Below are 25,782 nucleotides of genomic sequence, written 5' to 3'. Positions count from 1 at the left end.
GGGTGCATTTCTAAACACTAATAATAAAGCAGCAGAGAGAGAAATCAAGGAATCAATCCCATTTACAGATGCACCAATAAACATAAAATACCTAGGAATAAACCTAACCAAAGAGGTGAAAAATCTACACTGAAAACTATCAGAAAACTTATGAAAGAAATTCAAAAAGACATAAAAAAAAATGGAAAAACAATCCATGCTCATAGATTGGAATAACAAATATTGTTAAAATGTCAATACTACCCAAAGCAATCTACACATTCAATGCAATCACCTTTCTAAAGAACACCAGCATTCTCCACAGAGCTAGAACAAACAATCCCGAAATGTGTATGGAACCAGAAAAGACCCCAAATGCCCAAAGCAATCCTGAGAAAGAAAATCAAAGCTGGAACCATCACAATTCTGGATTTCAAGCTGTATTACAAAACTGTAATCATCAAGCCAGTATGGTACTGGCACAAAAACACTCAGATCAATGGAACAGAATAGAGAACCCAGAAATGGACTCAAAAACGTACAGCCATCTAATCTTTGTCAAAGTAGGAAAGAATATTCAATGGAAAAAAGTTTCTTCAGCAAATGGCTGTTGGGAAAACTGGACAGTGATATGGAGCAGAATGAACCTGGAGCACTTTCTTACACCATACACAAAAATAAACTAAAAATGGATGAAAGACCTAAACATAAGACAGGAAGCCATCAAAATCCTAGAGAAAGCAGGCAAAAACCTCTTTGACCTCGGCCACAGCAGCTTCTTCCTTGACATGTCTCTGGAGGCAAGGGAAATAAAAGCAAAAATGAAGTATTGGGACTTCATTAAGATAAAAATCTTCTGCAAAGAGAAGGAAACAATCAGCAAAACTAAAAGGCAACCGATAGAATGGGAGAAGATATTTGCAAATGACATATCAAATAAAGGGTTAGTATCCAAAATCTATTAAGAACTTACCAAACTCAACACCCAAAAGACAAATAATCCAGTGAAGAAATGGGCAAAAGACATGAATAGACACTTTTCCAAAGAAGACATCCAGATGGCTAACAGACACACGAAAAGATGCTCAACATCATTCATTACCATGGAAATACAAATCAAAACCATAAGGAGATACCACCTCACGCTTGTCAGAATGGCTAAAATTAACAACTCAGACAGCAACAGATGTTGGCGAGGATGAGGAGAAATAAGAACCCTTTTGCATTGCTGGTGGGAATGCAAACTGGTGCAGTCACTCTGGAAAATAGTATGGAGGTTCCTCAAAAAATTAAAACTAAAACTACCCTAAGACTCAGCAATTACATTACTAGGTATTTATCCAAAGGATACAGCAGTGTTGATTTGAAGGGGCACGTGCACCCCAATGTTTACAGCAGCACAATGGACAATAGCCAAAGTCTGGCAAGAGCCCAAATGTCCATTGACTGATGAATGGATAATGATGTGGTGTGTGTACATGTATGTATGTATATATATAATATATACGTATATACACAATGGAATATTATTCAGTGATCAGAAAGAATGAAATCTTTCATTTACAACAATGTGGATGGAATGAGAGTGTATTATGTTAAGCAAAGTAAGTCAGTGAGAAAAAGACAAATATATGATTTCACTCATGTGAAATTTAAGAAACAAAACAGATGAACATAGGGAAGGGAAGCAAAAATAAGATAAAAACAGAGAGGGAGACAAACCATAGGAGACTCTTAAATACACAGAACAAACTAAAGGTTGCTGGTGGGGTATTGGGGGGGGGGGGATGGGCTAAATGGACGATGGGCATTAAGGAGGACACTTGCTGGGATGAGCACCCAGTGTTATATATAAGTGGATGAATCACTAAATTCTCCTGAAATCATAATAATGATTTGTATGAAAAAAATAAGGAAAAAAAGAAAGAAGAAAGAAAGAAAGAAAGAGGAAAGAAAGAAAGAAAGAAAGAAAGAAAGAAAGAAAGAGGAAAGAAAGAAAGAAAGAGGAAAGAAAGAAAGAAAGAAAGAAAGAAAGAAAGAAAGAAAGAAAGAAAGAAAGAAAATAAACATGGAAAGTAAAAAAAAATTTTCAGAGCAAGCTCATTTTACCCTACGGCCTGCTACAATAATCTATACATAAGCTAGAATTGAGTTCTATCACAGTACTTAAATACTACTAAGTCATTTTAGTACCAAACATCTATCACTATTATTTTCTAGTGTTCTACAAGTGTTTAGAATTAGATCACAGAAAGCCAGAGATTTCTCTGGAACTTCTGTGGTCTTATCTCAGTCCTCCAAATACAGTCTTGTTTCTCAACTTTTTTCAACTATTTTGCTATATGAATCATCTACTTTATACTGTTCCCTCCAAATCTTACACTTCCTTTTCCCTTTGTTTTCATTTTATAACAACCAAATTCCCTATTATTTTCAACATATTCAAATTGTAAATATTCCTGAAGAGTCAAAATGAAAATCTACGTTAAGAAATCTACATTACCAATCTAACCCAGTCCACAATTCTGTCATCTTCTGAACCTCCTAAATATCCACTATCTTATTATTTATTTGGTAGTTATTTCCACAATTTACTATTATCTTTTCAAATGTATATGTCACACAATTGTTTGGGTTTTCCAGCCAAGGGGCAGGGGCCAAAGGGCAGGAATACCTTTCCCATGGCATGCATGCCATAAATATATGCAAATAAAATACACCTTTTTTTAGTAAGCATCAACTTAAGAAATACATAATACATCAATGATCTCATTCAATACACCAAATATTGAAAAATTACATTTTCAAAAATTACAGAAGCTTATGTAAATTATTCTAGCAAGATTTATGTGTTTTATTAAGATGGAATCTTACCTTCAGCAAGATGACAGGATTGACGAAGACTGATTTGCTCCCTGCTTTTAGCCTTTTCTACAGAAAGTCCTGAATCATCAAAAGTTGAATTCAATATTTCTTTGAAACTTTGTAGATCTACTTTTCCCTTATTAGAATCTGATGTCCTAGGCATTTCCTTTCTCTTCTTAGAAAATGAGTTCAATGTGTTTGATTCAGAAAGTGGTGTACTCACAACTTTTTCTCCTACTGGCAAAGAAAATTGAGAATAACCAGGAGACATAAATTCTTTATTTTTTGCTGCACTCAGTGGAAACTGTGCAAAATTTGGACTCCACTTATCTTCACTTGATGGGATAGTAATGGTTCTACTCGTAGAACTAGCAACATGATTTCGTGGTATTACTGCTTGATTTGAAGCATAATTTGCATCACTTATCTCCTTAATATCTAAACACCTTTCAGATAGATCTAAAAACTTATTATTTATACCCGATGCATGTTCTAATATTTCATCATCAGAATCTGGACCACAAAATCCTAAATCAAAAGTAACAGAGAATAAATCCTCAGAGCAGTCAAAAACATATTCATCACTCTTCAGGTTTTCCTCATGCACACCTCTCAAATCTTGATGAGATTTCCAACTATTAGTATCACAGATAATTTGATCTTGGGGTTCAGAATCATTGTCTAACAAAAGTTCATCAGAAATTAAGAACTGAGAGACCAGTGCCATTTCACTTACAGCAGTTTTGTCTGGCACACAAGAAAATTTATATTTATTGTTTGAGGGAGAAAGGCGCACATCATTAAACTCTGTATTAACATCTTTGAATAGTGGTAAACTCTCATCCTGATCAGTGAGCAGTATTGGGAGGCCGTTGCTATCCCTATAATTTTTCTTTTCAACTAAATACTTTGGAGGGCCTATGTTTATTTGAATATGACTGCTGGATACTAAGTTTTCATTTATATTATCTTTATGTACTTCATCAACATAGTCATTGAAGCTTGGGTCATCAGAAATTTTATCATTAGTTGCACTATAAAAGCAACTTTTTTCAAAAGAATGATTAATAGATTTAAGCGAATTCAATTCTAAATCCTGTTGAGAATTTACAGGTGAATATGACATCATACGGGCAGATTTATCATTTTGTAAATACTCAGTGCAGGGTAGGAAAGGCAAATTATGAAGTTCAGAACCCTTAGCAATTTCATATTCCAAATTTGAGAGTCCAATGAGAGGTGGAGGAGAATGAGACAAAAATCTCTCTACATTAACTAGTACCTCTTCCGTTAATGAATGACAATTATAAAATCTGTCATCTATTCTAGTTATACAAAGTTCTTCCTCAAATGGAAGAAATAAGCTAGATGAAACATATTTCTCATCAATGAAACTGTTATAACCAGAATCTAAAAAATTTCCAACAAATGAACTAGATTTATTTGTGAATTGACCTTCCATCAATCCACGTGGCTGATGAACATTTTCACTGACAGCACATACGGTAGCAGCAACTTCATCTATATCTGAGGCCCTTTTATCATTTAGTACGTCTACCTGAAAAATATTTTCAACAGTAGCACCGCCATCAGTATCTAAAGAATCCATAACAACATCATTATTTTCTTTTTTAGGCTGATCTTTTTTCAATTCTTTAGAAGATTTTTTCTTTAAAGAAGCAATTTTAATAGGTTTGATTTCAGTTTGTTTAAAAATTTCAGCACATTCTTCATCAGATTCTGCCACTGAGAATGAACTGTCTTGATTTATATTCCTTGAAAATGATTTCTTGTTACTAGTAAAGGTGCCATTGGCAAGAGGATTGTATCCATTCTTGGAAGCACGAAATGTTGAACTAACATCTTCCATTTGTAAATAAGATATAATTTCTGATTCATAGCTGCATTTTCCCTAGGAAATCGGAAAATGAAAAAGTCACAACAAGAACCAATACTAAACGAGTTTACTTTATGTTATTTTCCAAACAGTATTACATTATTCAAATAATTTTCTCTTATAACTTAAAAATTATTCTAATAAATCAAACAAAATTATAAATGACACTACTGTATAATTATCATAAATTATCTTTAATCAGTCAATATTTTTGCATCCTCAAAATTTAATACATGGAAGACCCACAATAACTGTTTGCAGAAAGAACAAATTTAATGAACACGTAAGATTATAAACACTAAGTTTTTCACTTCTAACATTTAATTGAGCAACTATTCTAATTTCCTAAAAAAATCGATATTTAAGTAATTAATGTATAATGCAAACCACATATATGTATGTTAAATTTACTCTCTTGATAAAGGTAAACTAAGAACAGCTTTTAGAACATCTGAAATAGATGTACCGGTACATCTATTAGGCTGTAGGCTGGAATATACTATTTTTAACAAATTTCCCAATCAAGAACTCTTAGAGTGAATTTGTCTTATTTATCTCTAAATCTAAAACAATAGTCCCTCCCCCATTTCTGACCCACACTTCCCTCTTCCCCCTGAGTGGCTACTTTAGTCAGGATTCCTCTACTATTCAGGGACTGAGCAATTAACTAATTTTTTTGTATAGTAAGTACACTAAGTATTTATTTGAGAATGTTTGTCTCCCTGCTGGTGTCTATGCTTCCCACAGACAGAGTATTTCATTTAGCCAAATGATGTATAACTGGGCCTGGGATAGAGGTGGACACATATAAGTGCAGATTTTACGGGATACACAAATAATTACTTTATATATGTATTCATGAACACTAGCCAATAATACAAATAGCAGCTACAATCTATTGAGTCTGCCAGTACTATTCTAAGTGCTTTACACATATTAACTCATTTAATCCTCACAACCCTATGAAGAAAGTATTATCATTATCCCCATTTTACAGATGAAACTGAGGTCCAGAGAGGTTAAGTAATTTATAGATACATGATTAGTAAGATGTAGAGTTAGAATTCTAACCCAGACATTTTGGATTTCATACTTATAGTAGGTTCATCATTCTGATTCTCTCAAGGAAGAAAATCAAGAAACTGCTCAAGGAATCAATAATTCTCTAAACTACTACCAGGATCAAAGAGACATACCAAATGACCTATGTGATGGAGAATATTTCAATAAATCCCATTCTAACAAGAATCCTAAACTAGCTTTACTAACGGTTTATATAAATCATTAGTATATTAAATTTTTACTCTGGTTTATCTGTATTTTAGATGATATTCTTCTAATTAAGTCTACTAACTCACGTAAGGCAGAAAACTGGTTCCCTATTAAGATCACAAGGAACTTTATAAGAAACCAAAATATTCTAACTATTTATATTAAACACTTGTTTCTTGTAACTTCAAATTAAGAAGAATAAATATCAAGTATTCTAGTTTCACCATCATATCAGTAAGACAAAGTTACAACAAAACTCTACCTCTTCATGTCTCATTCCTTCTATCATTTGCATAATGCTTATAAAATGGTGGCAACGATCTGAATGGTCCACTTGATACGTAGGAAAAGGATGATCCTGCCATACTCTCCAATCAGATAGAGAGAGTTGATGAATTCCAATGGCTGGGTCTTGAGTCTTGAATAATGATTTTAAAAATAGTAAAAATGATAAATATACATACTCAGATTTCATAAACTGATTTAAAAAACAGTATAATCAGCCTACTATAAATAATCTGAATTGATTTGGGTATTTTGAACTAAAAACTCAGGAGAATAAAGAAAAAGAAAATAACAGTTCATGAGTTTGAGCCCTGCATCAGGCTCCGACTGACAGCACATAGCCTGCTTGGAATTCTCTCCCTCTCCTCTCTGCCCCCTGCCTCCCCCTCTCTCTCTGTGCCTCCCCCACTCCCATACTATTTCTCTCTCTCTCTCTCAAAATAACTTTAAAAAAAAGTTTTACATAGTTTCAAAAAAGTGTACAAGGATACTCATGACAGCATGATTTTGTTAGTAACATATTAAAAAGAATTCCAAAAACACAACAGGAAAATAAGTAGTGAAGCAAACTATGGTATACTACAGAGTAACATAACAACCATGTAAATTATGCCTATGGAAATGCTCATATAGAAATTGGAAAAATGCAGACATTATGTAAATACACTACAGTGAAATAAAAATATATACACAATAAAGAATATAAAGAAATTAGTTCTACAAACTTAGACTTTAATATTCTTTTTAAACTGTTTATATTCTTAATTTTTTAAGTAAGCTGACATTCTAAACATACACATTCCTCTCCACTCCCAAAGCTATTGCATTATCACTATAAAGAGCATCTGAAAACATGTTCAACTTACTGGTCTGTCTTCCTCATTTTCTAAAGATAAAAACTGAACTTGAGGCAATGTTATTTCCTTAATTTCATCACTGTCTCTTAACCTATAAAGTCTGTTCCATAATTTAAATTCTTCTGCTGATAGGTACCAATCTTTCTTTGAATTACTTTGCTTCATTCCTACAAGTTGAAAAAATAATTGAAAAGAAGTTTTTAAAAATCTGCTAGGCAAACACACAATACACAACATTAACTCAAACTCTCTGTTTATATCTATTTATGTTTGCTAAATGACTGATTCTCTTCCTCAAAACCAGTATTCTTCACATAATCATTTGGTTGTCACTTCCTGCTTCTATAGATCTTCTAACTTTCTCTCACCTCTTTGAAAGTACTAGTACAGCCTCCTGTCCAGAAGCTAACCTTCCATAATGACTTTGTTAATATAACAGAGCCAGGCAGCTAGGCTCTCAATCTTGGTTCGTTTTGGAGACTCTCTCCATGTTGTTGTCTAAGATCTGGCACAAAAGAGTCAAAAAACTTACCAATGAAAACTGGTATGATTCTATCATTGTCATCTGAAAGATTATCTGACGTTTGGTTGGGAGTAGGGGAAGATGTCAAGTCTAAAAAGCATTTTTAGCTTTAAGTCTTAAATGAGGGGGGGACGTGGAGGTAAACAGAAAAGACCTGCTTCAGAAAGTGAAATAATACACTTTTTTTAAAAAGTATACCAAATTAGGGCACCTACGTGGCACAGTCGGTTAAGCGTCCAACTCTTGATCTTGGCTCAGGTCATCATCTCAGGGTTCATGAGTTCAAGCTCTGCATGGGGCTCTGCACTGATAGAGCAGAGCCTGCTTGGGATTCTGTCACTCTTTTTGTCTCTGCCCCTCCCCTGCCTGTGCATGGGCTTGCTCGCTGTCTCTCTCAAAATAAACTAAAAAAAAATTTTTTTTGAAGGTATCCTAAATTAACCCTTTCTGACTTCCATAACCTCTACAAAGGAAAATAATCAGCAAACTGGAAAGGATAAACAGTATAAAGAACAAACTCTGGTCCAATACCAATGAGGACAGAAAACAATCAGAAAGTCTACTGAATTAGGAATCAGACAACTTCTGTCTTAGCTATTCCCAAATACTGTATAACAAGCTTTTGAAGGCACCTGGGTGGTTCAGTTGGTTAAGCGTCCCACTTTGGCTGGGGTCAGGATCACATGGTTCATGGGTTTGAGCCTGTGTTAGGCTCTGTGCTGGCAGCACAGAACTTACTTGGAATTCTGTCTCTTTCTCTGCCCCTCCCCAATTCGTGCTTTCTCTCTCTCTCAAAATAAACAAATTACAAACTTTAAAAAAAAAAAAAAAGCTTTTGTTAAAAAGCAGGTTTAAATTTTCAGGTCCCTTTGAGATCTAACAATTTGAGGCTCTCAGACTCTTAAAATTGGAAGGCATTCCTATCTTTTAGTCACTTTAAATAAGTTCAGATCTCTAAGCCCAGATGAATTATATACTAATATACAGAAGATTACATTTATACATACAATCTTAGCAAGATGAATCACTGACACTTGAAAAATCAGGAAGGGGCGCCTGGGTGGTTCAGTCGGTTGAGCGTCCGACTTCGGCTCGGGTCATGATCTCACGATTTGTGAGTTCGAGCCCGCATCTGGCTCTGTGCTGCCAGCTCAGAGCCTGGAGCCTGCTTCTGATTCTGTGTCTCCCTCACTCTCTGCCCCTCCCCCACTCATGCTCTGTCTCAGAAATAAATAAACATTAAAAAAAAATCTTTTAAAAAAAAGAAAAATCAGGGAGAATGGGGGAAAAAAGCATAGAAACATGAACATGAGCTAATATTTTTAAAAATAGGTTCTAAAAAAAAGGTTCTAGAATTTTACAAAAGAAATTTGTCATCCATGTCTAGTTACATTTTAGAACCAATTATTAAACATATGGTTTATTTTAACATTTACAAAAATACAATTATCACTAAGAATAATTAATGCCAAGTTAATCAAGTTTTGATGCTATTATTAGTTAAATAAATTCAAAAGAATCCAAAATACCATTGACTCCTAAATAATTCAGGGGTTAGGTTATGCCCCAGCTAAAAACGGGCACTTAACTTTTGGCTCCCCTAAAACTTAACTACTAATAGCCTACTGTTGTTTGGAAGCCTTACTGATAACATAAATAGTCGATTAACATATATGCTTTCTATGTTTTATGTATTATTTACTATATCCTTATAATAAATGTAGAAAAATATTAAGAAAACCATAAGAGAAAATATTTACACTATTGAGCTATATTTACTAAAAAAAACTACAGTTAGACCAGTGTTGTTCATGGATCAACTATACATACTATCTTTTTTCTTTAGCCAAAGGTCTGGCAAAGTATTGTGAATGACAGGTATATTCCTATTAAGTAGATTTGTCTGAGGTTTAATAAAGCATATCCAATAACAGCTGATTATTAGCTGTTACTAATAATTAGCAATAACAATGGTTAACAGCTCTGAGTTAATGGAAAGAACATTAATAAAGTGAATCCAAAGCAACAGACTAGGAGGGAAAGGGTCTTGAAACTTCATGGTATGAAAATCAGTGGAATTGACAGTTAAACTTGAGAGGTATGGTCTTCAAATATATAAAGAACTGCTACTTAAGTACACAAAGGATCAAAACCATTCCTTGTATCTGGAAGATAACACTAAATCAATGAGAAGAAGGTACAAAGACATTTTTCAACATATGAAAGAAACTTCTTCTGTATAGGGCTTCTACATAGGGAAGAACCTTTATAAAGAAATAGAATTTCTAGATTAAAAGATATTCAAGCTGAGACTGAATATGCATTTAACAAGAATACTGAATGCAGATCAAAACCACAAAGAAACATCATCTCTCAGCTGTTAGGATGGCTACTATCAGAAAGTTGAAACATAACAAGTGTTGGTGAGGATATGGAGAAATTTGAATCCCAGTATACTGTTGGTGGCGTCATAGCTGTACAGCTGTTAGAGAAAACAGCATGGAGGTTCCTCAAAAAATTAAAAATAGAACTACCATAGGATCCAGCAATTCCACTTCTGGGTACATACTCAAAAGAACTGAAATCAAAGAGATACATACACCCCATGTACACTGTAGCAGTATTCACTATATGTAAGAGATGTAAGCAATCCAAATGTCCACTGACAGATGAATGAATAGAGAAAATGTGGTATGTACAAACAATGGAATATTATTTAACCTTAAAAAAGAAATCCTAACTGGGGCACCTGGGTGGCTCAGTCAGTTAAGTATCCAACTCTTGATTTCGGCTCAGGTCATATCATGATCATGAGATCAAGCCCCATATTGGGCTCTGAGCTGGGTGTGGAGCTTAAGATTGTCTCCCTCTGCCCCTGTACAACCCTAAAAAAAAAAAAAATCCTACCATTTGCTACAACATGAATGAACCTATAGGAAATTATGGTAAGGGAAATAAGTCAGTCACTGAAGCACACATACTGCATGATTAGACTATAGATATAATATTATCTAAAATAACACAATCAGAGAACAGAATGGTGTTGCCAGGGGCTGGGTGGAGGGAAAAATTGGGAGTTCTTACTCAAAACATCTAAAGTTCCAGTGGTATAAGATGAATATATTTTATAGATCTGCTATATAACATAGTACCTATAGCTAATATGATCTTCTTCTTAAAATATTTTTTAAAAATAGCTGCAGAAATAACTCCTATCTTGATAGGTAATTTGACCAGATGATCCCCAAGGTTCCTTCCAAATGTTAAAATATAACTATATGATTTTATGATTCTTTAAAAGCTCTAGTTAAAGATTAAGCAAAATTTAAAACAAAAAATTTTCAGTTTCTCTTCTTCATAGTGTTAACATTTCAAGATATTTTCTTGATATCACCAAAATCTCTGCAGTTCTTAAACTACCAACTCTCATTACTAGAGATTCTCCCTGGCACCAAAGTATTTGTTTTTCACTGACTCAGTATCACCAGAAACTTGGTCTAACTTGGCCACTATCTCATATAAGAGTAAATTTAAAAATTAAAGAAAAAAAAAATCTCTTTTGCAGAAAGGAAAAGAAACCATTTCCCCTCCTTATCTTTTATTTTTTATTTTATTTATTTTTTTTACTTTCTTTTTTTAAATAGGTTCCTTGCCCAATGTGGAGCTTGAACTCACAACCCTAAGATGGAGAGTCAGGTGCTCTACCCACTAAGCCAGTCAGGAGCCCCCATTCCCCTTCCTTTTCTTAAAATAATTCCAGAGATCCCTAATGTTTGTAAATCTTTTAACTCTTTGGTATTTTATGTGAATCTCTGTACAGTCTGAGCAAGCCTCTAGTTAGCATTTCAACCATAGAGGTTTTCCAAAGGATGTAGGAACTCTCTCTGAAATGTAAACATCAAGGAAGATAGTGACTCTCTCTCCTAGTTACCAGGGGAGTTTAGCCCTAGGCACCATTCCCTTCACTATCTATTTGCACAGATAAAAGAAGTCTTATTTCTTTGAATAAAGGCACTAAAGCTACCACAAATGGCTACCTTAATTACCAGGTGAATTGAAGATGAACTATGAAAGAATATATAGAAAAAGGTGCTATCCTCTTATGTGAGGATAAGTTACCATTAATCTTGAGAATATGTATGTAAACAATTGTAACTACCTGAAGGGATGTATAGGGTAGAATTTGTTTTGTATTATCTTAGTGGATTGTCTACGAATGCACACTAAAATCTGATTCAATCTCTATTCAATAATAAAACTGTTTCCTTCCTTTTCTATATTTTGTAAAGATGATTCTCTGAGTTGGTAGGCCATTTTTAATCTTCCCAACACTGAGTTTCTATCACTATTCTGTCACTGTCTCCTTCCCTTTGCCACGTGAATAATCTCTTATCCTCTTCAACACTCATAACATCCTAAAATATACACTTTCTCAAAAAGGAAATATATCAACATATGGCCTGTTTAACAACAGAGAAAAAAAATGCATGGTTCAAATGCAAAGTTTTTTACTCACCATTCTTATAGGAAAAGATAGAGGACTTCCGCTGCAAGTTCCGAGAAGGCTTCTCTGGTTCATAGACACCACATGTGATGAACATTTTATGTAATTCTGGATTGATTCCATCAGGCACCATTCGTGGACTTCCTTGGTAAAAATGAAGAACTTGCCTGTTACCTGAAATAGCTTTATAAATACTTCTTTTGTTGCACTGACTTTGATTATAAGTCTGCAAAGACAAATGTCAAATTACATTATTTCTATAATAATCATCTAGCCATGACAAGAAGTTTGGATTTATTATAAACAGTAAATTAAACTCTGATCCACTTAAATACTGAGAATATCTATCTTGAATTTGAGGCCGGTTCAATTAACTCTTGAAAATCAGTTCAGGGGCGCCTGGGTGGCTCAGTCGGTTGAGCGTCCGACTTCGGCTCAGGTCATGATTTCGCAGTCTGTGAGCTCAAGCCCTGCGTCAGGCTCTGTGCTGACAGCTCAGAGCCTGGAGCCTGCTTTGGATTCTGTGTCTCCCTCTCTCTCTGCCCCTCCCCCACTCATGCTTGTGCTCTCTCTCTCTCTGTCAAAAATAAACATTAAAAAATTTTTTCAAAAAATCAGTTCAAAACCTAGTATTATAAAAGTCTACCTTCACAACTATATTGCAAAAAGGAAATCTATTATTTAGGATCTTGCCATTTTTTAATAAGGTGAATATTTATATGTAAGTGTAAATTGCTTTTTTAAAAAATACTATTCCCTTATTCCAGCTTGTTACTTCATCTTTCTACACCTCAACTTTCTTTACTGTACACTGTATATCATTTAAATGAGAAAATGTATCTGAAGCACTTAGAAGAAGAGTGTCCAGGAGAGCAAGTGCTCATTAAATGTGGGCAATTATGACTAGTTTATAGATAAGAAAACTAACAACTGAACACAGAGGTTAAGTGGTTTGCCTGAGGTAACATAATTATAACCTAATCCATTTATTGATAGTACATAGATTTTATAAGCTGCCAGATATTTCATTTATTGAGATCATTTTATAGATCAAAAGAATGTTACATAACATGCTATAATCACATGAAAAGTATCTGGGGAGAAATTCATTTTTCAGGATGAATTTTAAAGAGTCTATTAAACATTTTAAAACACTTTTTTAAAACTACTATAATTAATGAAAAATCTAATATGAAACGACATATTGGGCCAAGGAAATAATACCATTGAGTTACAAAAGTTACTCAAGATTATAGCAAGATACATTCATACTTTGCTATAATCTTGAGTGATGTAATTCAAGTCTCTTATCACTTTAAAAGAAAAAACCAAACTAAAAATAAAAAACAAGCCTTAGAAGCACAGGGAAATAGTAAAACAAAATAATACAAAAATAGTGATTTTTTTTTTTGGTGTCTCTAAGTTGGTACTGAAGTACAAAAAATGTGTTTCTTCAATATGGATAAAAATTAGAGACTGAATCCAGTTAAGAATTCTCCCAATTACAAGAAAATAAATAGAATCTACTACAAAGTGGGGGGGAAAAATCAACCACAATTTCCTACAGATTGTTTCCACTTTGAATGTTAACAGATTGATATTTGTCTTAGGCTTTATTTCTCAAATTTCAAGTATCAAATCTCGTTTCTGAAAGTCTACTTACACGTTCTTCTCGTCCTTCAGCAAGGATAACAACAATTCTGCCTTGACGTTTGCGGCCAGTTCTACCCATTCGTTGTATAAGACGAATTGGGCTCTTCTGGGCATCAAAACATATTATAAGATCAACTTCTCCGATATCCAAACCTTCTTCACCAACACAAGTAGAAACCAATGTATTATAACCACCACTACGAAACTGTTTCACAACCTAAAATAAGAATGATTGAAAAATAACCAGATACAAACATAAGAGACTTGTAGGTCAAAACATACTTTTTCCACTCACCCCAAAATGGTGAAATTGGATTATAAATCAGAATCCAGAATATCATGGAATAAGAAGTGGCAAAATGGCAATATAAACCAAAACAGATTGTGGTAAAATGCAAAGAGCAGTCCTAATGCTTTGGTTACATAACGGTTGTGATGGCAAAAGTGTTTGCTAATCATTTACACATAAATAAGAAATCCCTGATATTATTTAGCATCACTAAAAGAGCCATGGGCAGGTAAATGGCCCAGAGCAATTACTGCTGCTTAATCATATCCTAGACTTAAATTTATTTTTTGGTGTATCTAAAGTAAAAACTTTTATTACTCCTAAAACTCCTATCTTACCTTTTATACTGCCATTCTAATGAAGGGTAGCAGAATACGCCACCCCAAAATATGACTGTGGGAGTCTAGGACATACTGCCCCAAAATATGTTGCTTTGACATATTGACAATATTGAACTGCAGACACTTGAAAAACAGCAAAAGCAGGGAAAGGCTTCCTCTCCCCTTATCTGTCCAAAAACAGATTCTCCAAAAGGAATTCAACTGTCATAAATCCCCTCCCCTGAGATTTTCATCAACCAGAAAAAACTGACTCATCACAAGGAGAGGCAACTAAAAGTTATTCCTGCACTTAGACAAACTTGATTACAAATTATCACACCTCCCATTTTTCTTCTAAGGGCCCATTCATCTTTCCTAAAAATCAATTAATTTCTACTTAGGAGCCTATGTCCCTCCTCTCCTTTCTCTTTTAAGATGGTATTTAAGGGGCAGCTGGGTGGCTCAGTCAGTTGAGCATCTGACTTCCACTCAGGTCATGATCTCCTGGTTCATGGGTTGGAGCCAGCGTCGGGCTCTGTGCTGACAGCTCAGGGCCCGAAGCCTGCTTTGGATTCTGTGTCTCCCTCTCTCTCTGCCACCCCCTCCCACTTGCACTTGCACCCTCTCTCTTTCAAAAATAAACGAACATTTAAAAAAAAAATTTTTTTAAGATGGTATTTAAGTCTGAATTCTAAGCCACCTTAGGGAGTTACTGACTTTTCCCTGAGTATCTCCCATGTATAACATAAGATATATATGTTAATAAACTTATTTGTTTTTCTCTTGTTAAGCTGCCTTTTATTACTGGGGGCTCAACTAACAGCCAAAAAGGAATAATTATTTTTCCTCTTCTATACCAAGATTTCTATCACTTTAATAAAACTGCAGTAGCCTAAGAATTAATAAAAAGTCAACGAAACATTTTGAAAAACTTCCTTAAGCCTTAAAAACTTATTCTGAACTGCTCTGAGCCTCAGTTTCTCCACATAACACCAAAGTTGCAGTTTTGTATGTGGCAGACAGAGGTAGTAATAAGATAATATTCAACAGATAAAGAATAGAAACAAAAGTAGAATGATAGTATTCCAGAGAAATCAGTCATGCACTTGAGTAAAGCCTCTATAAATGCCTATTAAAATATCAGAATACCCAACACAGGGCTCTATTCCACAATCCTGGGATCATGACCTGAGCCGAAATCAAGACTCAGGACTTCAACCAACTGAGCACCTATCCTTAAACTAGCTCTATTGTTGACAACAACAACCTCAAAAGCAGGCTTATAAATTTAAACTTATCATGTTAAATCCTCTTGTAAACTTTTCCAGTAGCTTAGTAAGAGAGTTTTCTTTGAATATGAGAAACCTCAGAGTACAGGGATAACCAGTGATCATGATTAAAAGTTAAGATTAATCATTTCTCTTTGGAATCTGGAATCACATTAAGCCAAGGAAAGACTGACCTAATATTATCTGTATATAACTTAAAACACATGTCCTCTTTGCTCCCCCCCACCAAAAAATGGGTCACAGTCTTAGAAATGTAAAAGAAAAATAATTCTTTAATATAAATAGTTAACAGATGAATAAAGGATAGTTGACATACTTTTTAGGTAACATGTATAAATGAAACTATTATTTATTTGCCTAACACTAACTAATTTGCCGGGACTTTGAAAAATAAATAAGAACCAGAGGTTCATAGAATCAATCATAGAAAGGGATACATGATTAATTACACAAATTCTACCAGGATTTGTAATCCACTGATCCTATCATTTTTTCATTGCTTACACTTTACCCTCACTCCACTCTCATATCAGAGTCCTCTGACTAAACTCCACCACTGAATATATCCCACTTTCCAACCAAATCTAAGCCTGTACCCACATAGGTGAATGGAAGAAAATACCAACCATTCTTATTGGTTTCACTTTAAACTCATAATCCCTCACTTGAGAGGGCCTTTAGTGCTATCTGAAAATCATTTCATATTCCCTAATCCATTCACTTTCCCCATTCTTCTAGAAAACTATATCCTCTTTTCTCCTCTTTGATCAAACTTCCATCCAACATTTCCTCCCATTCTCATTCTTGGCTGATGACAGGACAAAAATTGAGCAATCAAAAAAGACCTCCCACAGGATATCACTGTCACATCTACTTACTCACCTGTATCTGTGCCTAAATAGTCCACCTTCCCTCCTGCTGTTTTGGATAAACTGCGTTTTTAACTGAGATCAGCTCCTATAGTTTTGTATACTAGATCCCATCGGTTTCCTCACCTACTCAAAGATCATACTAGCAATACTCTTGTCTCTGTTAACAATTTTTCTTTCTCAGTTGATCATTCCTATCAGTATACAAGCATATTGTTATATCTCCTAATTTCAAAGAAACAATACTTCCATCTCTGCTCTCCTTTACAGCAAAAATTCTTGAAAGACTTGTATACTTGCTATCTCTAGGTCTCCTCTTCCTGTTCTGTCTTGAAAATACCTCAATCAGTCTTGTCCCCACAATTCCAATGAAACTGTCCTTTTCAAGCTCACCTCCCTTCTGATCTCTTAATCCAAAGGTCAATTCCCATTTTTCATCTCATGACCTACTAGCAGTAGGTCTGCGACTAGCAGCACTTAAACAGTTCCTCCTGCTCATTTGGCCCACAGGTATCACACTCTCCTGGTTTTTCTACTATTACTAGCTACTTACTCTTATTCCCAAGGAAATCATAATCACTGCTTATACTAATAACAATGAAACCCTTGGCTCAGTCTTTGGACATCTTGTCTATCTCTATTCCATTACTTGGTAATTTCATCCAGTCTCACGTATATGATGATGACGATTCCCAAATATATATTTCCACAAACCTGTGAACTCATGAACTTAAGATTCATATATTCAACTGTTTATTCAACATCTCTATTTGACATTTAAAACAATGCAACTCAAAGTGTAGTTCATGAACTGTTTATTACTGTTGAGGTTCAGGTGTTGAGAAATTTGACAGTAATACTATGTTTGTTGGCTTTAATAATAAAAAATCTGGCCATGAATATTGTTTTCATTAATTTTATTTTTTTAGTAATTCATTTTTATTCAACAGTATCTGTGACATACTAAGAGGAAATAAACTAGTCCTCCATCAACTAGTCCTCCATCAACTTTGATACTCCAAAAAACACTAATCTCATAGGTATGCCAAAGTTAACTCATCCAGAACCAAGTTACTGATATTTCTCTCCAAAACTTGCTCTTCCTACAGTCTTATCCATCTTCGTTAATAGCAGCTCTTTTCAGTTGCTCAAGCCAAATTCCTGGAATCATCATTGCAGTCACCCTTCACCCTCCTCAATCTCACACCCCACTTTAATTTGTCAATAAATCCCATCAGCTTGACCTTAAAATATATCCAGAATCCAACCAGTTCTCACAACCTTCCATGCTACCACTATAGTCTAAGCTACCATCATCTTTAGCTTGGTATTATAATAAGTCTTCCAATTGGGTTTCCTGTTTCTACCCTTAGTACCCTATACTTTATTCTGAAGATAGCAACCAGTGTGATTCTTTTAAAATATAAACCAGGCTGTAACCCTCGCCTATTTCAAACTCTCTAAAAGGGCTTCTTCTTTTCCCATCTCCCTCACAGTAAAAGCCAAAGTTACTGAAATGGATACACTCCACTTACACCACTGCACAGAGCATCTAAATTGACAATAAATAAGCAAACAGTGGCTTTGAATGACACGCTGGACCAGATGGACTTAACAAATATATTCAGAACATTCCATCCTATATCAGAATACCCATTCTTTTCAAGTGCACATGGATATTCTCCAGAATAGATCACATATTAGACCACAAAACAGGCCCCAAGAAATTCACAAAGATTGAGAGCATACCATGTATCTTATCTGACCACAATGCTACGAAACTAAAAGTCAACCACATGAAAAATTTAGAAAGACACAAATACATAGAGGTTGAAGAACATCCTACTAAAAACATGAATGGGTCAACCAAGAAATCAAAGAAATAAAAACAAAATACAGTAAAACAAATGAAAATTAAACTGTCGAAAATCTTTAGGATGCAGCAAAAGTGGCCATAAGAGGGAAGTATACAGCAATACAGGCCAACTTCAGGAAGCAAGAAAAATCTCAAACAACCTAACCTTACACCTAAAGTGACTAGAAAAAAAAAAAAAAAAAGGAAGCCTAAAGTCAGGAGAAGAAAGGAAACAATAAATATTAGAGCAGAAATAAATGATATGGAAACTAAAAAAAGAAACAAAAACAAAACAATAGAATGGGTCAATGAAACCAGGAGCTGGTTCTTTGGGAAAAAAAAAAAATCAATAAAGGTGATAAAACTCTAGCCAGATTTATCAAAAAGAAAAGAGGGCCCAAATTTTAAAAAATTGCAAATCATAGAGGAGAAATAAGAATACCACAAAAGTACAATTATAAGACAACCTGGAAGAAATGGATAAATTCCTAGGAACATATTAACCACCAAATGGAAACAGGACGAAATAGAAAACTTGAACAGACTGATATCCAGCAAAGAAACTGAATCAGTATTCAAAAATCTCCCAAGACACAAAACTCCAGGGCCAGATGGCTTCACAGGCAAATTCTACCAAACATTTAAAGAAGAGTTAATACTGGGGCACTTGGGTGGCTCAGGTGGTTAAGCTTCCAACTTCAGCTCAGGTCATGATCTCATAGTTCACGAGTTCAAGCTCCGCATCAGGCTCTCTGCTGACAGCTAAGAGCCAGGAGCCTGCTTCAGATTCTGTGTCTCCCTCTCTTTCTGCCTCTCCCTCCCTCCCTCTCTCTCTCTCAAAAATAAATAAAACATTAAAAAAAATTTTTTTAAAAAAGGAGAGTTAAAACCTATTCTTCTCGGGGCGCCTGGGTGGCGCAGTCGGTTAAGCGTCCGACTTCAGCCAGGTCACGATCTCGCGGTCCGTGAGTTCAAGCCCCGCATCAGGCTCTGGGCTGATGGCTCGGAGCCTGGAGTCTGTTTCCGATTCTGTGTCTCCCTCTCTCTCTGCCCCTCCCCTGTTCATGCTCTGTCTCTCTCTCTCCCAAAAAAAAAAAAAAAACAACAAAAAAAAAAACCTATTCTTCTCAAACTATTCCCCAAAAAAAAACCAAAAAAAAAAAAACAAAAAAAAAACAACAGAAAAGGAAGGAAAACTTCCTAATTCATTCTATGAGGCCAGCATTATCCTGACACCAAAAGCAGAAAAAGACACCACTAAAAAAACAGAACTACAGGCCAATATCCCTGATGAACATGAATGCAAAAATTCTCAACAAAATACCAGCAAACCAGGGGCGCCTGGGTGGCGCAGTCGGTTAAGCGTCCGACTTCAGCCAGGTCACGATCTCGCGGTCCGTGAGTTCGAGCCCCGCGTCTGGCTCTGGGCTGATGGCTCAGAGCCTGGAGCCTGTTTCCGATTCTGTGTCTCCCTCTCTCTCTGCCCCTCCCCCGTTCATGCTCTGTCTCTCTCTGTCCCAAAAATAAATAAACGTTGAAAAAAAAATTTAAAAAAAAAAAAAATACCAGCAAACGAAATAAAAAAATACATTAAAAGAATCATCAAGTGGGATTTATTCCTGGGCTCCAAGGGTGGTTCAACATTTGCAAATCAATCGATGTAATACACCACAGTAATAAAAGAAAGGATAAGAATCATATGATCTTTTCAATAGATGCAGAGAAGACATTTGAAAAAGTACAACATCCATTCATGATAAAAACCCTCAACAAGGTAAGTTTACAGGGAATATACCACAACATAATAAAGGCCATAGACGCAAAACCCACAGCTAGTATCACCTCAATGGGGAAAAAGTAAGAGCTTTTCTCTATGTTCAGAAACAAGAGAAGGATATCTATTCTCACCTGTGTTATTTAACATAGTACTGGAAGTCTAGCTATACCAATCAGACAACACAAAGAAATAAAAGGCATCCAAATCAGCAAGGAAGAAGTCAAACATTCACTATTTGCAAATAACATGATACTGTATGTAGAAAACCCAAAGACTCCACCAAAAACTGCTACAACTGATAAATTCAGTAAAGTTGCAGCATACAAAAATCAATGTACAGGGGCCCCTGGGTGGCTCAGTCGGTTGAGCGTCCGACTTCGGCTCAGGTCATGATCTCGCAGTCCATGGGTTCGAGCCCCGAATCGGGCTCTGTGCTGACAGCTCAGAGCCTGGAGCCTGTTTCAGATCTGTGTCTCCCTCTTTCTCTGACCCTCCCCTGTTCATGCTCTCTGTCTCAAAAATAAATAAATGTTAAAAAAAAAATTTTTTTTAAATAAAAAAAATCAATGTACAGAAATCTGTTGCATTTCTATATACCAATAATGAAGTAGCCCAAAGAGAAATTATGGAATCGATCCCATTTACAACTGCAGCAAAAACCATAAGATACATAGGGATAAACCGAAACAAAGAGGTAAAAGACCTGTACTCTGAAAATTATAAAACACTGATGAAAGAAACTGATGATACAAAGAAATGGAAAAACATTCCATGCTCATGGATTGGAAGAACAAATATTGTTAAACTGTCTATATTACCCAAAGCAATTTACACATTTAATCAATCTCTTTCAAAATACCACCAGCATTTTTCACAGAGCTAGAACAAACAATCCCAATATTTGTATGGAACTCCAAAAGACCCCAAATAGCCAAAGCAACCTTAAAAAAGAAACGTAAAGCTGGAGGCATCACAATTCTGGACTTCAAGTTATATTACAAAGCTACAGTGATCAAAATAATATGGTAGTGGCACAAAAATAGACACATAGATCAACAGAACAGAATAGAAAATCTGAAAATGGATCCATAACTGTATGGTCAATTAATCTTCCACAAAGCAAGAAAGAATATCCAATGGGAAAAGACAGTCTCTTCAAATTAATGGTGTTGGGAAAACTTGACAGCAACGTACAGAAGAATGAAACTGGACCACTTTTTTTACACCATACAAAAAAATAAATTCAAAATGGATTGAAGACCTAAATGTGAGACTTGAAACCATCAAAATTCTAGAGTAGAATAAAGGTAGTAACCTCTTGACATCAGCTGTAGCAACTTATCCTGAGGGAAGGGAAACAAAAGCAAAGATAAACTACTGGGACTACATCAAAATAAAAAACTTGTGCACAATGAGGGAAACAATCAATAAAACTAAAAGGCAACCTATGGAATGGAAGAAGACATTTGCAAATGACATAGCCGACAAAAGGTTAGTATCCAAAATATCTAAAGAATTTATAAAACTCAACACCCGGGGTGCCTGGGTGGCTCAGTTGGTTAAGCATCCAACTTCAGCTCAGGTCATGATCTCACAGTTCATGGGTTCGAGCCCCACATGGGACTCTGTGCTGACAGCTCAGAGCCTGGAGCCTGCTTTGGATTCTGTGTCTCCCTCTCTCTCTGCCCCTCACCTTCTCACACTCTGTCTCTCTCTCTCTGTTTCACTCTCTCTCAAAAATTAATAAACATTAAAAAGTATTTAAAAAAAAAACTCAACACCCAGAAAAGAAAGAATCCAATTTAAAAATGGACATAAATTGACATTCTTCCAAAGAAGACATCCAGATGGCTAACAGATACATGAAAAGATGCTCAACATCACTATCAAGGAAATACAAATCAAAACTATAATGAGAGATCACCTCACACTAGTCAGAATGGCTCAACTGAACAACACAAGAGACAGCAGGTGTTGACAAGGATGTGGAGACAGGGGAACCCTCTTACGCTGGTGGTGGGAATGCAAACTGGTGCAGCCACTCTGGAAAACTGTATGGAGGTTCCTCAAAAAGTTAAAAATAGAAGTACCATATGATCGAGCAATTGCACCGCTAGGTATTTACCCAAAGAAGACAAATATACTAATTCCAAGGGATACATGATCCCTATGTTTATTGCAGCATTATTTTTTTTTTTTTTTTAAATTAAGGGATCAGGGATCCTCAGTGTTTTTGGTTTTTTTTTCAACGTTTATTTATTTTTGGGAGAGAGAGAGACAGAGCATGAACGGGGGAGGGGCAGAGAGAGAGGGAGACACAGAATCGGAAACAGGCTCCAGGCTCTGAGCCATCAGCCCAGAGCCCGACGCGGGGCTCGAACTCACGGACCGCGAGATCGTGACCTGGCTGAAGTCGGACGCTTAACTGACTGCGCCACCCAGGCGCCCCTTGCAGCATTATTTAAAGTAGTCAAATTATGGAAACAGCCCAAATATCTATCGACTAATGAATGGATAAAGAAGATATAGTGTGTGTGTGTGTGTGTGTGTGTGTGTGTGTGTGTGTGTGTATATATATATAATGGAATATTACTCAGCCATAAAAGAGAATGAAATCTTGCCATTTGCAGTGACATGGATGGAGCTAGACAGTATTATGCTAAGTGAAATAAGTCAGTCAAAGAAAGACAAATCACATATGATTTCACTCATATGGAATTTAAGAAACAAAACAAATGAGCAAAGGAAAAGAAAGAAGAGAGAGGGAAACAAACCTGGAAACAGAACAAACTGACGGTTATCAGAGGGGAGGTGGGTAGGAAAGTGGCTAAAATAAGTGATGGGGATTAAGGAATACACTTGTGTGATGAGCTCCATTTGTTGTATGGAAGTGTGACTCACTGTATCACACATCTGAAACTAATATTATACTGTATGTTAATTAACTGAAATTCAAATAAAAACTTAAAACAAAACTGGGGTGCCTGGGTGGCTCAGTTGGTTAAGCATCCGACTTCAGCTCAGGTCATGATCTCACAGTTCACGAGTTTGGGCCCCTCATCAGGCTCTGTGCTGACAGCTTGGAACCTGGAGCCTGCTTCGGGTTCTATGTCTCCCTCTCTCTGTGCCCCACCCCCTCTCACTCTTTGTCTCTCTCTCTCTCAAAAATAAATAAAAACATTAAAAAAAATGTTTTTTAACTTAAAAAAAATGGAAATGACCTAAAAAGTCCTAAAGGATCTGGTCTCCTACTTCCTCTCTCACTTCATCTCCCATTTTTAAAGAAATAAAAAATTTACTTACAACTATTTGCACAAAAGCTTATTTTAGAATAAAACTGCAGGAAAGCAATTATTGCAGGAATAAGAAAAAGGGTTGCTACTCTAGCCTATATAAAAATATTACTGACATAAGTGAGGAAAGGACAAAGCTAATATAAAATCAATAAGGTTTTTTATGGTAACTGACAAACTCAGGAAATAATGATTTTAGGTAATAATAAAACTGGCCAGAGATTAGGTTGGGTACTATTAGTATTTCAAAATGCTTAACTCCTTAGACAAAAATCTACTTCATTTTTCATTCATATATAAATCTAAGAGTAGTAATAATAACCTGCTAGATATCTGAACCTTTTAAAATACATATAATCAGACTTGAGAAAGGTAAAGTTATTCTGTTTCAGACTCAGGGAAACCTCTTAGACTGTCCCCACAGATCCAGTCAGCTTAAACAAACTCTGCTGAGTGCAGTGAGGACTGGTATAAAAGGTATTTAAAGAATAGTATTCCTCTTGTAACTAATGTTTACAAAGTGAAGAAAAGATCTGTCAAAATTAATTAGACATTAAAGACACACCTAATTGTCAATGACTACTCAAATGAAGACCTATAGTTAATCTACAGAAACCTGTATACAATTTATAAAAATCAATAGTCTAAAACATCCCAAAAACACATACACAGCACTTAGAAAACTTATGACCTCTTATTCAGAACATAAATGGTTTCATCTGACTGTATTTTTAAATTAAGATTTTTAAATAATAGGGCACCTGACTGGCTCAGTCTGTTGAGCATGTGACATTTGATCTGGGGGTTGTGAGTTTGAGCCCCATATTGGGTGTAGAAATCACTTAAGAAATAAATAAAAATTGGAGCTCCCAGGTGGCTCAGTCAGTTAAGCGGCCGACTTCAGCTCAGGTCATAATCTCACAGTCTGTGAGTTCAATTCCCGTGTCAGGCTGTGTGCTGACAGCTCAGAGTCTGAAGCCTGCTTCCGATTCTGTGTCTTCCTCTCTCTCTGCCCCTTCTCTGCTTGCTCTCTCTCTCTCTCTCTCTCTCTCTCTCAAAAATAATAAACATTAAAAAAAAATTTTTAATAAAAAAAAAAAAGAAAAATTAAAATAAAAAAAAAATGCATCTTTGGAGTGCCTGGCTGGCTCAGTCAGTGCAACGTGTGACTCCTGATCTCAGGGCTGTGAGTTTAAGCCCCACACTTGGGGGTAGGGATTTCTTAAAAATAAAATCTGAGGTAAAAAAATGATTTTTAAATAACAGAAAAAAGAAATAAGCTCATTATTTGTTCAGAATATATAACTAAAGTGACTTAAATAAATAGTAAACATTTACTGAAGGCTCTACAGTATGATTTCATTTAATGCTTGCGACAACTCTATCAACTATGTTTACAGGTAAGGAAAACTGTGGCACAAGAAGTAGAGGAACTAAGCGGTAGGACCAGGATTCCAACCTCGGTAATACGATTTCAGAGCCTTTCTGCTTAACCACTACACATTACCTTACTTGAATAAAGTCTCAAAATCACAAAAAACACTTTTCTGATCTTTCAAAATATGCCTCTGTTTATTTACATGTTTACTATAAAATTATCTTTAAGAAGTAGCTGATTGAGGGGTGCCTGGTGGCTCAGTCGGTTGAGTGTCCAACTCTTGATTTCGGCTCAGGTCATGATCTCACGGTTCATGGGATCGAGCTCTGTGCTGGGTTCTGCACTGACAGCGTGGAGCCTGCTTGGGATTCTCTCTCCCCCTCTCTCTCTTTCTCTCTGCCTCTCCCCAATTCACGTGCACTCCCTCTCTGTCTCTCTCTTAAAATAAATAAACTTAAAAACAAAGTAGCTGATCAACAAATTAAAACAAAAGAGGCATAAATACAAGCTAATCAATATTATTTTAATATTCATCACCTCCAAAAGTAATTACCTCCAGTTGTTCCTTCTGGGTAAACCCTTTCATGCTTTTTCCTGAGGCATGGCCAACGAAAGTCATCACTCTAATAACTGGCTGATGCTTTAAAAGCATTTCCGCAATTTCTTGAACACTATCTCGAAATGAAGAGAAGATCATAACTCTGGTCTCACCACATTTCTTTTCAGAGGCATTTTGAGCTACATAACAAAAAAACACTCTCATTACAATTTTTTTTAAAAGCAATATACAAAAAGTATTTCAAAAGACAACCCTGAAACTATATACTAATGAATGATAAGTCTTTCAAAAAAGTAATTTAAAATGTCTTAAACCTTT

General features: G+C 35.6%; 1 protein-coding gene across 1 annotated transcript in view; it reads right to left on the bottom strand.

Annotated features, from left to right (window-relative positions):
* Positions 1 to 25,782, bottom strand: part of FANCM (FA complementation group M) — a 64,895-nt gene that overhangs the window by 16,500 nt on the left and 22,613 nt on the right. Inside the window, exons 9-14 of the mRNA XM_047075662.1 lie at positions 25,459 to 25,643; positions 13,846 to 14,052; positions 12,195 to 12,408; positions 7,165 to 7,322; positions 6,276 to 6,431; positions 2,854 to 4,756 (exon numbers count right to left, since the gene is read on the bottom strand). Coding sequence (XP_046931618.1) covers positions 2,854 to 4,756; positions 6,276 to 6,431; positions 7,165 to 7,322; positions 12,195 to 12,408; positions 13,846 to 14,052; positions 25,459 to 25,643 — 2,823 coding nt within the window. The remainder of the gene's footprint in view (positions 1 to 2,853; positions 4,757 to 6,275; positions 6,432 to 7,164; positions 7,323 to 12,194; positions 12,409 to 13,845; positions 14,053 to 25,458; positions 25,644 to 25,782) is intronic.

Source organism: Lynx rufus, unplaced genomic scaffold, assembly GCF_022079265.1.
Source record: "Lynx rufus isolate CCGP_SWC_20201006 ecotype Redwood Valley unplaced genomic scaffold, mLynRuf1.p SCAF_13, whole genome shotgun sequence".
NCBI classification, from domain to species: Eukaryota; Metazoa; Chordata; class Mammalia; order Carnivora; family Felidae; genus Lynx; species Lynx rufus.
Note: the sequence above shows the minus strand (reverse complement) of the source record. Positions and strands in the feature narration are given on the sequence as shown.